This window comes from Pygocentrus nattereri, chromosome 17 (assembly GCF_015220715.1).
Source record: "Pygocentrus nattereri isolate fPygNat1 chromosome 17, fPygNat1.pri, whole genome shotgun sequence".
NCBI classification, from domain to species: domain Eukaryota; kingdom Metazoa; phylum Chordata; class Actinopteri; order Characiformes; family Serrasalmidae; genus Pygocentrus; species Pygocentrus nattereri.
The window spans coordinates 19,289,521-19,302,352 of NC_051227.1; the positions used below are offsets into that span (position 1 = coordinate 19,289,521).

The 12,832-nt window shown below is 41.7% G+C and overlaps 1 protein-coding gene across 2 annotated transcripts in view; it reads left to right on the forward strand.

The window, feature by feature from the left end:
- The first annotated feature begins 1,232 nt into the window (after window positions 1–1,232).
- Window positions 1,233–12,832, forward strand: part of kmt2bb (lysine (K)-specific methyltransferase 2Bb) — a 45,912-nt gene continuing 34,312 nt past the window's right edge. For both annotated transcript variants that reach the window (XM_017720832.2, XM_017720833.2), the window contains exons 1-4: window positions 1,233–1,603; window positions 4,304–4,376; window positions 4,703–7,987; window positions 9,470–9,684. In XM_017720832.2, coding sequence (XP_017576321.2) covers window positions 1,286–1,603; window positions 4,304–4,376; window positions 4,703–7,987; window positions 9,470–9,684 — 3,891 coding nt within the window. In that variant the 5' untranslated portion in view covers window positions 1,233–1,285. The remainder of the gene's footprint in view (window positions 1,604–4,303; window positions 4,377–4,702; window positions 7,988–9,469; window positions 9,685–12,832) is intronic.

Consider the following 12,832-nt stretch of genomic DNA (forward strand, 5'->3'; position numbering starts at 1 on the left):
TGAATCTCTTTAGAAGGTGGCATCATGTGCTGCTTTTTAAGATCTTCTAGTCTGTTTCACATCGCCACACAGGTTCTACTTAAGTGATGTTTAGATTCAACAGGTCTGGCAGTAATCATGCTGTGGCTCGTCACTTTCAACCCAATAGTCAATTACATTTAGGTTGATTTAGTAGCTAAGGGGGCAATTACTTTTTCACGCAGGGACATGTGCATTTCTTCTTCCTTCAATAAATAAAATCATCGTTTAAACACAGCATTTTGTGTTTACCTAGGACGCTTATCTAATTTTAGTAGTTTTCATTACATGTTGGTTTGGAAAAAGTATTTTAGCAGCATTTGACCTTACTTCACATTAAATACCAACACTTTCTGTCTCCTCTGTCTGTGTTTCTCTTTGTGTTTGTTTAGCTCATTTTCAGTATTTTATTAGAGCTCTAGTTTATGATGAAATTATATATATATATATATATATATATATATATATATATATATATATATATATATATATATATGGTGTCCCCTAAAAACTGACTTCATTTGAGATGTGAATATCCGAGTAACTGCATGAAATTAAATAGGCTTCATGTTGAATAACACAAGATTTCACAGCTTCACAAATGTTCAGTACGCGCACCGCCTGTGATCCGACACACATTAAGTCGGTGGTGCAGCTCCTGCCAACTTTATTTTAATTTTTTTTGTGCCATGTTCAAATCTGCTTTCCAGGTGGTGCATTTTTATTGATTTTTCTCAAAAATGCATGCTGCACACTCTTGTTTGACTGTGTTCGGGCATATTCTAACACACAAAATGCCTTTTCATTTCTAGTGAACGCCATTCTTCAACCTGAAAAAAAAAATTACATTAAAAAAAAAATTTAGACCTTTTGAGGGAGAATTGTTATTACATATAACATGCCATTTATATGTTATTTATATATATATATATATATATATATATATATATATATATATATATATATATATATATATATATAAGAATGTTTAAGAATAAAATCGAAAATCTTGCTATCGCATCGAACCTGAAGATCATCGTTGCCCCCCTATAACAGCCTTTTTTGGGGGTTGTTTTAAACAGGAAACTGAAGCGGTCTCTGCGCGCGTTCATGTCATTTCATTTCACGCTGCACTGCAAACACGGCCTCCATTTCCCAGAGAGCTTCAGCGGCCGACACCCCCCGCCCTCCTCCTCCCACCGACCTGGCGCTTCCCCCTCTTCAGTCAAGCCCGAGTTGCTAATCTATCGCTGTTGTTGTTGAAGCTATGATGGCGGCAGCGGGCTGCGGATCAGCGACCGCGGCTGCCGCTGGAGGCGCGGGCGCTGTGGGTGTGGGCGCGGCGCGCGGCCGCTTCCCGGGCCGCCCGTGGTCGTCGCGGAGCCGCCTGCGTTCCGAGAAGCGGTGGCAGCTCGGCCGCTGCGGGGCCGACGAGTTTAGCGGCGGCGCAGGAGGTGGAGGCCCGAGGCCCGCCTGCCCGCCGCTTGCGTGCGCCGAGGACCAGTCTCACTTGCGCCTGCTGGGGATCGAGGCGAGCTACAAGAGCCTCGGCGAGGCGGGCTACAGCTCGAGTGGGAGCGAAGAGGTGAGCGAGCGAGCGCGTGGAGCGGCGCTGCCTGTGCTCCCGGGCCCAGCGGCGTAGCTTAGCTGTGTGTCCGCTGAGTGCAACTTTAGTTTGGGTGAAGCTTATTATGGAGCACGCAGGGGGAGCTAACCTACAGCCGTTGGAACAAAATGGACATTAGGAGGCGGAGTGTTGCCCAGCTAAAGAAGTAGCTGGCGCACCGGATCTGTTAGCTAACCTAGCGGTCCCCTCATGTGCACAAAAGACTATGGGGCAGAAGTTAGATGATGAAGGTCGTGCACGGCTAACCTGCTGGTGTAAAAACAATGCGAGGGCTCGCTCACAACAGCGAGTGGCTGCGTACAAGTCGGCTTCCTATTCGTGTTCGAATGTACCCGTTCCACCTTAAATGGTGCGTCGGTTAGAGCAGTAGCCTCAGGCACCAGAATGTAACTGCGGCACCGTTTAAGGAGGAACGAATGAATTATAATAGGAAGCCAACTTCAGCCTCGTCTGCTGCCCTGGATGTGTGTGTGTGTGTGTGTGTGTGTGTGTGTGTGTGTTATCATGGAGGGGGGAGGGGCGAGCTAGTGTAGCATGGTAGCTAACAGAGCAGAAGGTGTGCGATCTGCCCTGATCCGAGTTGTTGTTAAGATGAGGTTAATGCGCTTGAAGTTCATGCTGCGTGGCTGTTCTTGTGCGCTGATGTCTGCCTTTGGTGTGGAAGTTTTCGTTGTGTGTGTTTTAATGAGAGCTGCCCACATGTGCGTGGCCCGAGGGGGCAGGAAAGGGGGCACGGCTCCGGTGTGGCCGAGGCTTCGCCTAACATCGTTGATAAGATCTGGATGACCTGCAGTGCAGAATGAGAGGGCGATTTCCACCGCGAGGCCACAGTTTGGCCATTGAGTTCACTGCGAGCAGGGGGTCTGCTGCTGGGGTCTGCACTGTACTGTGGCATCCCTGCTGCGCTTCAGGTGCAAGCATGCTGGACTTTTTATTGGCCAGTGTTCACACCAAGCGGTTTTGTACATTTTAAAGGTTTTTATGGCCTCTGTAACTCTGTCGTTCTAGGAGTGATGCTCCTGGGAATTCTGGACTGACTCTCGAATTCATTATTTTTCCCAACACGTGTGTTGATGTTGATGCTGAATATTTTATATATATATATATATATATATATATATATATATATATATATATGTGTGTGTGTGTGTGTGTGTGTGTGTGTGTGTGTGTGTGTATGTATGTATATGTATATGTGTGTATATATATATATATATATATATATATATATATATATATATATAAAGTGTAGGGACTAGAAATCCATCTGCGTTAGCGTTATGGTGAAGTGTATTCCAAACGTTTTGACACAGACACCTGTAATTCAGTGCTACATCCTGAAAAAGGTCCTGTTTTTTGAAACCGCATTTCAAATACAGAAAAATTTGAAGTTGAGTCACGTGTTGTAAAATGGCATCAGAGTCATCAAAGGTGTGCCGTGCAGCGTTTAGTGCTGGCGATAAGGCTGACATTCTTCTAGTTCTGGAATAAAAATGTTTATTGGCTCACAGATCCTGATAAAAAATTGATATAATAAATGGCACAGTTCTTCTTTCCTCTGTAGAGTTGAAGTAATGCAGTCTGTACCATAAAATTATTATTATTTTTGGTGCAGTACATCACATCCTCATATAGTGGTTTGAACTATAGGTCAAGTGCAACACAGGTCCTGCTGGTGATGCTGTTTTGTTTTTAAAAATAATCTCCCGATATTGACATAATTCCAATGTCCTCTCGTGTCTTTACAGTCCAATATTAGACTTGTCAGGAGTGACGCCACAGCATGCAAACTGATTTGCAGACTAGATGCGTTATGGTATCAGGATCATGTCAGTATTGGCAGATTATTACTTAAAATGTTCAACATTGGATCTGTGATTAGATTTGACTGATTATTCAAACCAGTGTTTATTATACACTAGAAGATCAGAATGTTTAGCCAGTGCTGTGTTACTTGCTAAAACATTTGCTTTTTGTTCGTTTGATTGCATTCGTAACCCTCTACAAATAAAAGTTGCCATTCTCTGCAATGGCAGTCCAGATAGATTGAGCTCTGAATTCTACATTTTCTGATTTTGTGTGTATTCGCGTCAGCATTGGCATCAACAGATGCGTTCATGAAAAATCTACACTCCTAAACCGGTGCATTCCTACACTGGATGGTTAATATCAGATATGGCAGTCGTTGGCTGCCGGTGGTAATCAATATTTCTGTGCCTCGTGTCTGCCGACATCAATATTATGTATTTATTACATTTTAACCATAAGTGATTGTGTTACAATCAAACTGAATTTTGCTGCTCTGATGCAGAAAGAAATCCTCTTCAGTTTGCTTTCAACTAGTGGTTAAGAAGACAGAAGCATGTTTGGTAATAAGGACATGAGACACTGCTTTAAATGAATCTCTGTTTTAATGATGAGTAAAGTGATTGTCTTACAGGGGGATGTTTGTCTTTGCACAACGGTGAAATATTCATAGCACTTTAGGCTGTTTAGTGTCAAACTCAGTTTTAAAGAAGTTCATCCACACTAGATATGAAGATGCACATGCCCTTAGTGCCCTGAAAGACACATTCTTTTAATGGAAGAATCTGTCATTTAGAGTATTCTGAAAGAAGATATGTCGACTAAAACCTGTTCCCTCTGTGTGAATTGCAGGGAGCTGAATTCAGAGGCTTTCACAATGAAAGCAGTGGTATTCCTGAACAGTCAAGACGGATTCCTCCCAAGCGTAAGTCTGGGCATAAATGTCTGGTGCTTGCTGTATTGTTTTAATAAGGAAATGAATTCACAGTGTTCGCTCTTTCACTGATCTGTAACTGGTGACGCTGATCCCTGTCAGCAGAAATGTGAATTTTGTTAACCTTTATTGTGCTTAGCATTTCATGAGATTGTTTTGCTGATATGGCCGATAGTAAATGAAGTAAAGGGGAAAAAAAATGTTGCATATGACTTTCTAAAAAACAAACTGTTTATTTATGTTCAGTGGCACCTGTGACATTTTGTTGGTTTCATATAAAAATGCAGATTAAAATGTCTTGATATTAAATGTTGCAGGTAATCGTGCATCGGCAAAATCCACAAAGAGGATATGTCAGAGACCAGCTCCTGCAGATGTGGAAAACGTCCAGACTCTTGAAAATGATTCAGGATTTACACAAAAGCTACACGGTAAAGAGTCTGCTAATGCTGTGTCAGTTGAAGATGGTGATCCTGGTGCAGATAAGCTCTCAAAACCGAGACGAAAAAGAGGCTCGGTGAAAGACGCACCGTTAGCTCCAAAGATCACCATTAAGTTGGTGACTAAAAAGAGAGTGAAAGTGGATCCATCATCACAGCAGAAGCTTGAAAGAAAGCAAAAAGGAAACAAAGTCCCATCTGAAGCTGAAGAAACCCAGTGTGCTGTGGTCTCATCTGCGCATGTTAAATTAAAAACAGCTAAACAAGCTACTGATGCATGTGGTGAAGTAAAAGAACAGGTTAATACAAGAAGGCGAGGGAGGTCTGCTGACAAAAAAGTAGAATCCACCCCTCAGAGAGTGCCTGAAACCGAGGTTGGTGACCAAAAGGTGGAGGCGAAGTTGAGGAAATCTGCCGGCAAGTCTGAACCTGCACCATGTAGTGACCATGTAGAGCCAAAAACCGATGAAAAGAAGGTGGAACCAGAGGACAGCATCTCAAAAGAAAACACTGAAGTAAAAAAACTTGTGATTCGGAGACGGCACAGGACGGACTCCAGTCACATTCAAGAATCAGCAGATCATAACAGTGAGGACGCTTTGGCAGAGTCATTATTAGAAGTGTCAACAATTGAGGAATCTATACCACTTTCCAAGAAGAAAAAAGGGAAAAAAAAGAAGAGGCATCATAAAGACAAAGTCTCGGAAAAAGTTAAAGAGAACAAGGATCTCTTGTCTGAGCAGTTAGCAGGTGACTCTGCAGAGACGCAGTCCGTTGAGAAGGAATTTGTGGGAATTCCAGGGTTAAAACTCACAAGAATACGGAACCCGAAAGCCAGGTCTCGTAAGAAACGCAGCAAATTTATCTGGACCCTAACACTGGTAAAGTGCAAAAGCAAGAGTGTAAGTCCACAAGAAAATCTAAGCAGAGCACCAGATAGCCTTAGGAAAGGGACAGAGCTTCCCTCAAAATGTGCAGTCAAGGTTGATGTTTCCACAGAGCCTAAATCTGCATCTATACCTGCAGACACTTCTGAAGTTCAGAACACTCTACAGACATCTGAAAATCAAGAACCAACTGATAATGTAGTACCTGAAAACCTAGAAAATCCAGACACTGTTGAGAAAGAGCAGACCTCAAGCAAAAATGATGAGGAGCTTGCTATTAGGTCGGAAGTTGCAAAAGACTTTCACCCAGAAGAGGCTACACAAACCCATTCAGATGATCTAATCAGTAAAGATTTAATTTCTCCCCTTCAGATCAAAGTTGGAACCTCACCAAAAAAACGCAGCAGTTTAAAGCAACCGTTTCTAAACCAGAAGGTTCTAGCTACACCTGAACATAAAGAACTTTCTGCAGAAGCTGATGATCATCAGTCTTCAGCAGAAGTACCAGAAAACCATCTTGAAACTACTGCCCCTCCAACACCCAAGCTAAAGCCCCGGTTGAGTCAAAACACTGCCAAAAAGAAGCGTGCAAGGCATAAACCTTGGTCAATACACAAGCGAAAACCTAAAGCAACTCCTTCTGATGTGAACCCTGATTCTGAAATTACTGCTGAAGCTCCAGCAATTCCAGCAACTGAAGCTAAACCCAAGTCAGAGGAGATATCAACATCATATGAGCAACCGAAACCAAGGAAGTGCTCTGTTCGAGCTGGTCTCTCAACAAGACGATCAGTTCCAAAAAGATCACCACAGGCTTTACCTGCTCCTGAGAGTCATCAGTCTTGCGAAGCACCACTGCCTGAGGCGACTGAACCCACAAGCATTGATAGTGCTGCTCTTCAGCCCCATCCTGTAACAGAAACGCAACCAGACATTAAGCCTGAGAAGACACCATCAACCGCAGATGCTGAAGTTCTGGTTTTAGAGCCTCCCATCACAGATGAAGTGCAGCCTCCTCATCCTGCTCAGAAACCATTCAAGCAAGTTAAAAAAAGGCGCAGAGCTTTGATAGGACAGAGGTTTAGATCTCGCAGACATAAGCTGCCACCAAGACCTGTAGTTGAAAAAGTGGGTGATGCTTGCTCACCAGTGGGTGCCTCTGAGCCAGCACAGCCAAAAGTAGCTGGTATACTTAAGACGAAGTACAAGAAGCAACAGGTTTCCCAGAGTCTTCCTCAGACTCTTGAAGGTGAAAAAACCAAGGCAACATTTGTAGCCCAGCAAGAGGAAAAGGAACCTGTGGTGCAGGCTTTCGATCTGGAAGAAAAGGAGTCTGTGAATGAAAAAGTAGATCTTGAATTGTCTGACATTCAGCCCGGTAAAACAAAATTTGTTAAAAACATAAAGCATTTCATAATGCCTGTTGTTAGTGCCAGGTCGTCTCGAGTGATCAAAACACCAAAGAGGTTCATGGATGATGCAGACATGTCGGACCTGCCGCGGAGGAGCTCTCAGAAGAAAGGCCACCAGCTGGGAGGGCAGCTGAAGCCTAAGAAACGAGAGAGTGATGAGGCAGATGAGGCAGGCGAGGCAGGTGAGTCTGATTCCTTTCAACCACAGGATGAGGAAGATGTTCTTCCTGAAGCCCAGTTAGATCTTGATTTGTCTTCAGCCGAAGAATCCAAGACGGAGCCAGTGGAGGACATTGAAAGCGGAGACAAATTCTCTGGCAAGAGGCGGTCGCTACTCCGAGACCCCAGCTTTAATTGGAAAGTACTAGAGCCCGTAGGTAAAGATGTGTACAACTTTGATCAGGACATCGAAAAGGAGTATGAGGCCTTGTTGTCTGCCAAAGATTTCCCCTTAGATTCAATAATTGATTCTTCTCCAAAGAAGAAAAAGAGTGTGAAAAAGCAACCGTCAAACCTGAAGGCTGATAAGAAACTGACAGATAAGCTAAGTTATGGCCTTAATAGTAAGAGTGAAAAAACGGTCCCATCAGGTGAAACAGAGATGGAGCCACAACCTGCTGAAGCGCAAAAGGGGGAGCTGGAGGAAGAGGACAGCTTAATTCAGTCTCTTTCTGATGCTGAGAGAGAGAAAGCTAAACTAAAGATTGAGGATCTCGACACCCCAGGGGTCGTTCGTAAGGTATCCATCTGCATGCGTGCCCTCAGCTCCAAGTTACTGGCACAGCAACAAGAGGAGCAGGCTGAAGAAGTGCCAGATGAATTCTCCATCCACACAGACATTTCACTTCCCAACAAGTGTATGGGTAAGCTCCTCAGGTCTCTGTTTTTCCTCAGATCAGTAATAATGTAGTAATAAGCTGGGCATACAGTACACATTTTTTTTGTCTGTGCCTGATTTTAACCCCAAATCAGACAAAGATTTTCCAGGTCATGAGTTTGGTCGGAAGCAACTGATTGTTGATCTGGTAGTGATGGAGGGGTAATGAATCTTTTAGCTTTCCGATCAGATCATCAGATTTTTTCAGACGTTTGCTTTTTATCATTTGAAACATTCCGATCATTTGAAATGTTCTGTATTATCACTGGTGTAACTGCACACAGGGCCTGCAGTGAACCCCTGAGATAGAAGAGCTGCTAGATAAACATTCATATCTGTATCATGTAATGTGTGATGCTCTCTTTGTGGATTCTAGAAGTTGTATAGTGTATATCCATCCTAAGATCTTAAACCACTAATGGTTAAATGCTGTTTTGAAAGATGTTTTAAGTTGGGTTTTGACAGTTATCAGTTCTTCCATTAGAATTTTTTTGATTGTTAGTTTACAGAATATATCCTAATATGCCATAAGGTTGTCGGAGATGATAACGTACGCATGTAACTGACACATCAAACCACTATGAACACACTGATTTCTCTGTTTTTCTTCTGTACAAATTTTATCTATATGACTTGAGTGATGTCCAGTCAGATTGTTGATGTTTGGTATGGTAGCTGACTGTCATGCCCACAATGCGTGCTGGCACTCAAATGTACATAGAGTGGGAGGAATAATGTTTGTTTAAAAAAACATGAATTATTCAGGGGATCATTCCTTTTTTTTTTTTTTTTTTTTTTTTTTTTTACTTTTACTTTAAAAAAAAAATATTAAGCTGCCCTGAAGCTCAGAACTGGTGTACAGCTCTGCACTTACCCTGCATGTGTTTTAGCGACCCATCCCAAATCAGACAGAAATTGTTGAAGGAAGTGATTTGGTCCACTATAGTGAAAATGGGTGGGGGAGTATGCCTCCTCATTGCCCCCCACTTCCTACACCTCTGGTTTAATTTCTTTAAAAAAATCATACATTTGCTATTATTCAAAACAAAGATGGCACATTACCACTTTTTCTTTCTCAATACCTAAACCTTCAGCACCGGCTGCTCTGCTTTTTTCTTCCCAAAAATCCTGATTCATTCAGGTTTTGAACATTCAGATTTGAATATTTTATAGATTTTTATTTTAAAATAATTATCATGTGACTTTGTGTAGTTGCTGATGTTATAACTTGACTGCTTTATGTTTTGTGATGCTACAATCAGTCGTTCACTAGATTTGTTACAGAATCAAATTCATACTTCATTTTTTTCCACTTGATATCCGATCTGACATTTTCATATCATCTGTTGGATACCAGTAGTCATTATCGGATCAGTGTCCTCTCTAATTTGATATCTCCATACCTTACAATAGTTTTATTATCGTTAAGTAACATTGCTTCTCTTATTTTCTTTTGCCCAAATATTAGATATAGAGAAATTGCTTCAGGCTGAAACAAATGATCAGAAATCAGAAGAGAGCCTTGATCAGAAGACAGGTGGAGATGCCATTATCTCAGAGGACAGAGGTGCCACACAGCGTCCCCGTCTCACAGGTGCCAACAAGCAAATGCTCAACCTCCTCAAGAAAGCCAAGGTTCAGCTCATCAAGATAGATCAGCAGAAACAGCTCAAATCATCAGGGGTAAGGCTGAAATAATAAAACAAGTGGCTTGTTCTTTCACATAAATATAATTATACAGTGTTCCAGAAATACAGATATGCAGTCATGCAAATGTTTGTACACCCCACGTCAAATGACATGTTTTGTTAGTTAAGTGAAAATAAGTTGGTGCGTACTCTACAGGGAACAAACTAAAATATGCAAATGTGTGGGGTGTCTGATGTTTGCTTCTTTAGTTTAGCACTAGATTTGCAAAGTTGATGTAGGTTAAACGTAGGCTAATGGATAATTATTCCCAGCAATTAGCACTGAGAAAACAACATGCCTTAATTGTCCTATGCTTGGCTTGAGCACATTTAAGTTGTTAAGTAATCTTCAGTAGACTCGCTTACATGGTCTCTGACATTTCATGACATTCGGTTTTCTGTCTAATAATAGGCAAAAGTATGTCCCATGGCTATAACAGTAGTTTTGAAGCCTCGTCTGTTGCCATTTATTGTTGCTTATGTTGTAGAGGTTTAATGGTGGTGATGATTTTGTGAGCACTTTTCATACATGTAGCAGTTCAGAGTTCTTTACAATGAAATAGTAATTTCACATAAATAAAAGCTGAGTCCTGAGTGGCGCAGCTAAGCGTTGGCCCTATTGATAGGAGTTCGATCCCTGCTGATGCTACAGCCATCCGTAGCTAGGAGTCTTAGAGTGCACAATTGGCCCTGCTCTCTCTGGGTGGGTAGGATCCGACCCCCCAATCCCGTCTGTTAACAGATCTGGCGCTTGGCGCTTTCCTCTGAGCGCGTTCAGCTGTCCAATGATGTTGCGCGATGCGATGCTGTGGCGCTTCACAGGTCTCGGAGGAAGCCTGTGTTCGCCTTCACCCTCCTAGCGTTGATAGCATCGTGTGATTGGGGAAGTCTAACTGGAGACGACTAAATTGGGGAGAAAATTGGGTAAAGATATAAATAAACGCTGAAAACATTATGTGCACGATTATCATATACTTTAACAGCAAACGCTAACAAATGAAGTTATTCTATGTAAGTGATACTTTGTACTTTATTAATCCCACAACTGGGGAAATTCCACCTCCGCATTTAACCCATGCATGAAGTGAAACACCACATACACACTAGGGGGCAGTGAGCACACTTGCCCGGAGCGGTGGGCAGCATTTAGGATATCAGTGCTGTGTCAGTTCTGTATATTTTATAAAATGCACACATTTTTATTCCAAGAACTAGAGTTTATGTAGTTCAGTCAAAGTGTTAACATTGCTACCATTGAATGAAAGGAAATGCCCTACACCAGTTCAGGTGCCACAGCAGACGAACAGAGGCATTAATCTCTTAAAATCAGTTCCTGTGCCACACATGGGTCTTCTTCATCCTGTCACATACCATTTAAACTGACTGAACAGTTTGTAAAACAGTTACCTAATTCTTGTTCTTCACCATCCTCATCATCAAAGCTCCTCACTTTATTAAAAAAATCCCTTGCACTTCCACTCACTTGCCATGGTGGGGGCATCTACCTTATTGGTTCACTATAGGTGTAAACTTACAGACTAGCCTGTCTGTTGTAAAGTATAGTTTGTCAGGCCCATTCATTATTGTTTAGTTTCAGACTGTTTGGAGTAGATGATTGGAACGCCACACGTGATCAGGTATTATTAGTTTGGGGAATCATTCTGAACGCAGCAGTGATGGCTACATTTCCATCCACTTTCTGTGCAAATAGCAAGAAATAAAATGAAAATGTTTTAAAAAAACCCACCTACACGTGTGATTTATGGTAGCTTATTTCCATTACACTGATGGTCAGTTTACAAAATGAGGTCATTTCCTTACATTTTTTTCATAACCTACTGCTGATTTACTATTTCCCCAATTTATTAATTAACTTCTCTGATCCAGTGGAACCCGTATGCAAGACATCATGATCCTGTGCCTTATAGAGCCGTTTTGAGCACTTTCCATTTAGAAAGCTGTAGCATTTCTGGACCCGTGTGTTGTAGCTGGAAAGTGGCATTTAAAAAAAAAAATCTCATCTCCTGCTCAGTCCAGCTCTACCTCTCCATCATGCTGTTTGTGTTTGTTGTAAGAGGCACATGAGGGGAATCACATCACTTGACAGATGACGTGAAATGCAGAAATGTGTATTTTTCCAGGGAAACAAAGTTTCCGGTGTAAATTTTCGCAACAATCTAGTTTCAATGGCCTGCATCACTTTATTTATTTTTATTTTTTTTACTTTATATATTTTTTTCTTTATTTTCTGTTTTTATGGTGTAACGTGAGAGTAATGTGATGGTAAGAAAGCACTTCTATCACTTTACAGTTTCTATCCAATAAATGTGCACCCCATGTGTAATTTGGGCCTGAAACAAATGGAAAAACATACAGTATCACAAAATCCTTGGTGCGGACTTTAGAAAATGAACTGGGTATGAAAATAGTGAGATGGTCTTTAGAGATGTTAGCTAGCATTTTTGATAAATTGTCCCCTGCTTCCAGTGCTGCAACAGGGCAAATACATAATTACTGATTTCACTGTTGGAGTACAGGCCCTGAGTACAGTTTAGAGTCCTCAATTACCCCATGTAGATCCTGAGTATATGGTGATAGTAAGGGTGTAGTATTGTTGCTGATTTATTTATTTGTTTTATTTATTTGTTTTTTATATACCTCAATGTTACTCCTGTGTTAGGAACAGTCCTCTACCCAAAAAATCCACCACACAGTGGTTCTGCTGTCAGATCCTCGCAACTGATCAGCTCCGGTCTTAGACAGTCTGAGTGCTGAGCAGTTTGGTTATTTCTCTAACTAAACACACCTACATGGTTGACACAAACAGATGGGCTACAGTCTTTGATTGTTGATGGACTAACAAGGTAGAGTTTTCTCATAAAGTGCTATATACAGTAAGTTTTATAGAAACTAATAACTGTTTAAACCAGTTTTACCATTTACCAGTAAATCACTTTGGGGAGTCCCCTTTTTCCATGTGATGCATCAAGTATCTGCATGTTCGTGTATGAGTATGTTGTGGTCACCGGTGAGCACATTGGGCCTCTGCAACATGCAGCACGGTCAGTAGTTTAGATGTGCAAGCAAGCTTCATAAACATGCCATGTCCATACAAACTGCTAGTAATTTCAGTGTGGAGAGGT